The sequence below is a fragment of the Ornithodoros turicata genome, chromosome 1 (assembly GCF_037126465.1).
Source record: "Ornithodoros turicata isolate Travis chromosome 1, ASM3712646v1, whole genome shotgun sequence".
NCBI classification, from domain to species: Eukaryota; Metazoa; Arthropoda; class Arachnida; order Ixodida; family Argasidae; genus Ornithodoros; species Ornithodoros turicata.
In genome coordinates this window covers 11,882,386-11,885,823 of record NC_088201.1, presented here as the reverse complement: position 1 = coordinate 11,885,823, position 3,438 = coordinate 11,882,386, and the positions used below count along the sequence as shown (strand labels likewise).

General features: G+C 46.0%; 1 protein-coding gene across 1 annotated transcript; it reads left to right on the top strand.

Annotated features, from left to right (window-relative positions):
* Nucleotides 1-639: 639 nt before the first annotated feature.
* On the top strand, nucleotides 640-2,937 carry LOC135397057 (uncharacterized). Its single transcript, XM_064628391.1, has 2 exons — nucleotides 640-2,550; nucleotides 2,856-2,937. Exon 1 carries the CDS (start codon nucleotides 984-986, stop codon nucleotides 2,475-2,477), a length of 1,494 nt encoding a protein of 497 aa, XP_064484461.1. The 5' UTR covers nucleotides 640-983; the 3' UTR covers nucleotides 2,478-2,550; nucleotides 2,856-2,937.
* Nucleotides 2,938-3,438: the final 501 nt, after the last annotated feature.

The following is a 3,438-nucleotide window of genomic DNA, read 5'->3' as shown; positions in this document are numbered from 1 at the left end:
GAGCGGCGCGTCATCTGCTACATATTCATACTGCTGTCGTCATCTCTGACGTCATTTATTTACAATAGTAAGTAGTCCGCGCTACGAATGAATGGCGCTAACCGTCTCTATTATGGCGTCATTCTGAAGACGCAGGTGTCTATGGGAGTTGCGCTACCTGTTTAGATATACCTTGGAATTGCTTTATTCCAGTACGACACCATGACGAAAATACGACCGGCAGGCTCACGGAGTAAATGCATCCTGACTACTGCCAGAGGTCGCTTAAATAGATCCGCTTGCGAACAGGGAGCAAGATATCAACAACCAAGCAAAGGCGACACGCGTTGGGGGACGTTTTTGATCGCGATAACAGGCAGCTATCATACACTACACGCCAAACAACACGAAATGATGAAGGCTGACCATCAAACTTGCACCATTGCAACCACTGTACTACGATAACTAGCTCATCTCACACTTTCTTTCCCCTTTGCACCTTCGCCTTGCAATGATTCAGTTCCCATTGCAGAGGGTACATACGCATACGGACGCGGCTCCGTCCGTATCTGGCCGTCGTAGGTTTTCATGTACCGATGACCGCGCGAAGCGTTTGCTGCGAGGCGCGTGTCTTCCTGGAACTGACAAATCTCGTGTTGACGAAGAATAAAAAGCTGCCTTGTGGCCACCTTACTTAGTGGTGGAAGAGGAAGAGAAAACCCTGAGTATAGGCATCCCTGTAATTCACGGACCCAACAACTAGGTTCGAAGGTCGCTGCGCGGGGTGAGTAAAAAATCCGTGCAGCATCCCTACGAAGCTTCGAACTCAAAGACAGGACTGTGCGGCAGATAATTAAGGGAGCACCGTCATCCCGGATTACGGCATCAACATTAGGAAAGGTGCCTGCCAAGACAAGGCCTTTCTCAGCGGGTATAACAGGTGATGTTCGCAAGGTGTTGCCGGTGAAAATATTCCAAGAGGAAGGGGACTAGAAAAAACAAGTATGGAGAATCGCACTTTAGTGACTAAGAATCAGATGTGTGAGCCCGGCGGGGCTGAGGCCGCAGGATTGCCAAGCCACTTACGTATCGGGGAACAACAGAGGAAACTAGTTGTGAAGGCACCAAAACGAAAAATGGCGAATCAAAGTCGAAGCATGACAAATACCATTCTACAAAGCCCAAAGAAAGGTTCATCTGGGCAGAGACTGCCCCCAGAAGAAACAAATCCAGTGAATGAGAACCTCACAGAAAAGCGGCAAATAACAGTAGTTGTTGAAACTGTGAAGCAGAACAGCGAAGATAGATCTTCTTCTGATGATGATAAGGTAGTCTTAAGAACCACTCGAAGCACTAGTAGGAAACACCAGAAAGCTAAATGTAACGAGGCCACAGATGCAGGAAAGGCTGACTTGCAGTTTACTAGGAGAACCGAAAAAGGAAGCGCAAAAGTTCCACTTTACCAGCAGCAGAACAAAACCGACGTGCATGACACTCAACGTGTGGCACGGAGCAAATCGCAAAAGACAGGTAAGGATGACCTGGACAAGGATTCGGTTACTTTGGGTAGCATGGAGGTAGTTTTGCATGCAGCACATGTCGAAGAGGACAGCTCTGCATCTAACATGCGACGTAAACAAAAGACGCAACTGGCAGAGGAAGATGGTTCTCCTGGTCCTAGCGGTAACGTCACACGGAAAGGCACTCTTGTCCTTACTGTAGATTCCCAGCAGGAAGGAACCCAGTTCGCAACAGAAAGAATTACGCGCACTCGTGCAACAAAAGCACAGTCGCATAGAGCTGCCAATGAAAACAACGATGCACCGTTGCAGAAGTGTGGGACTCAGCAAAGCCAAGGAGGACATGGAAGAAATATGAAAACTGCAAAAGCTAACAACAAAGAAGTCATAGCACAAAAAATGCAACCAAGTGCAAAAGGCAAACAGACGCAATCGACCTTTAGCGAGGAGGGTAAAGGTGAAGACCCTGCTGTAAGTTATGCCATTACAGCTGGTAAAGGGACACTGAAGAGCAAAATGAAAGCACGCAAAGCAGCTAAAGCACTGGCAAGTACTACGACGGATGACTGTTTCTCAGTGAGTAATGCTCTCCAAAAGTCGAAGAAACCAGTCCCTGCTATTCGTATTCTCCCTGCCGCCGAAATCAATGCGGAATCAAACCTGTCTAATATGCACACTCCGAGCATGAGTTCCCTGATGAAATCTACACCACATACTACTGTGCAGAGCACGAGCAGCATTTCTTCATCAGATCTGGCCGAGGCGGGTAGGCTGATGTTTCGGATGGAAGTAGAGAGCAGAAAACGAAAAGGACCGATTTATACATCAACTCCATTCGTACCAACAAAGAAGGACAGACTACACAGCTTTTTCGGCTTACTCAACGATGCTGAGCAAAAGACGCGTTTGCTCGAAGAAAAAAAGAACTTTGAAGATTCTGATCCAGAGCCGGACTATTTCAGTGATGCTGATGCGTGATGAGAGGTGTGGGAGTGGATGAGACTACTGAAACGTTATGGCATATATGCGACGCTGCTGCACCTTGTAGCCAGTAAGTCTGATAAGACATCAGCGATAACGCTAGCTATATACGCTTGAAGGAAATATCAGGATTACTGTATTTATTACAGCTTTTAGTTCCCTCTACAGTGACGATGTGTTTAACTGGAGCCACTTTGATGCCGTGTAACATGCACATCAATATTTGATTTGTGTATGAATACTGTGGAAACTTGTACAGTTCTTCAGTACCTTTTACGATACTTGATTGAACGAAGCCCTAGTTAATTTGACATTCTGCTGGATCGTTAATGTTAGGGGAAATACCCTATGAACGCTTCATCTGGCTTGTTTCAGAGTCCTCTGAAGATATGGTGGGCACTTCCAAGAATGCTGTCTTTTGGGTCCGTGTAGATAAAATTTTGCTTTCTGAATGTATCCACGTCTGAAGGATTATTTTCACACGTCAGATTCGCTGCGGTGTGTTTTAGGTTTCAACCCAGTCAAAACGATTTTACATTACCAATTTGCATCACTGTAACTAGAAACGAACCCAATAACTGAACTGCCAAACTCGGCCTTAACCTTAGCTGACTATACAGGCCCTGGTGAACCATACTCTCTCTGAACTTGGCGCAGCTGCTCTTCACTTGTATCTTTTCCACCCGAAAATCTGCTTTGTTAGATATAACAAAGGCCCGGCTTTCGGCTGCGGCAAATTCAAGATTCCGCGCCACCAGCGCGATTTCACGGCGAGTAGTCAACGTCTCCTTCAAACGAGAAGCACTTTATTTTCTTGGATAATGTGGGAACAAAAAATATAAACTAAGATCAAAAGCACTGTTGTGGCTCAGCATTTTATGAGATCTTGTGTTCTCCTTTAACGGCGAATGTCACATTTTGCATTTGCGTTATTCGAGTAAACACAGCCGTAATCATT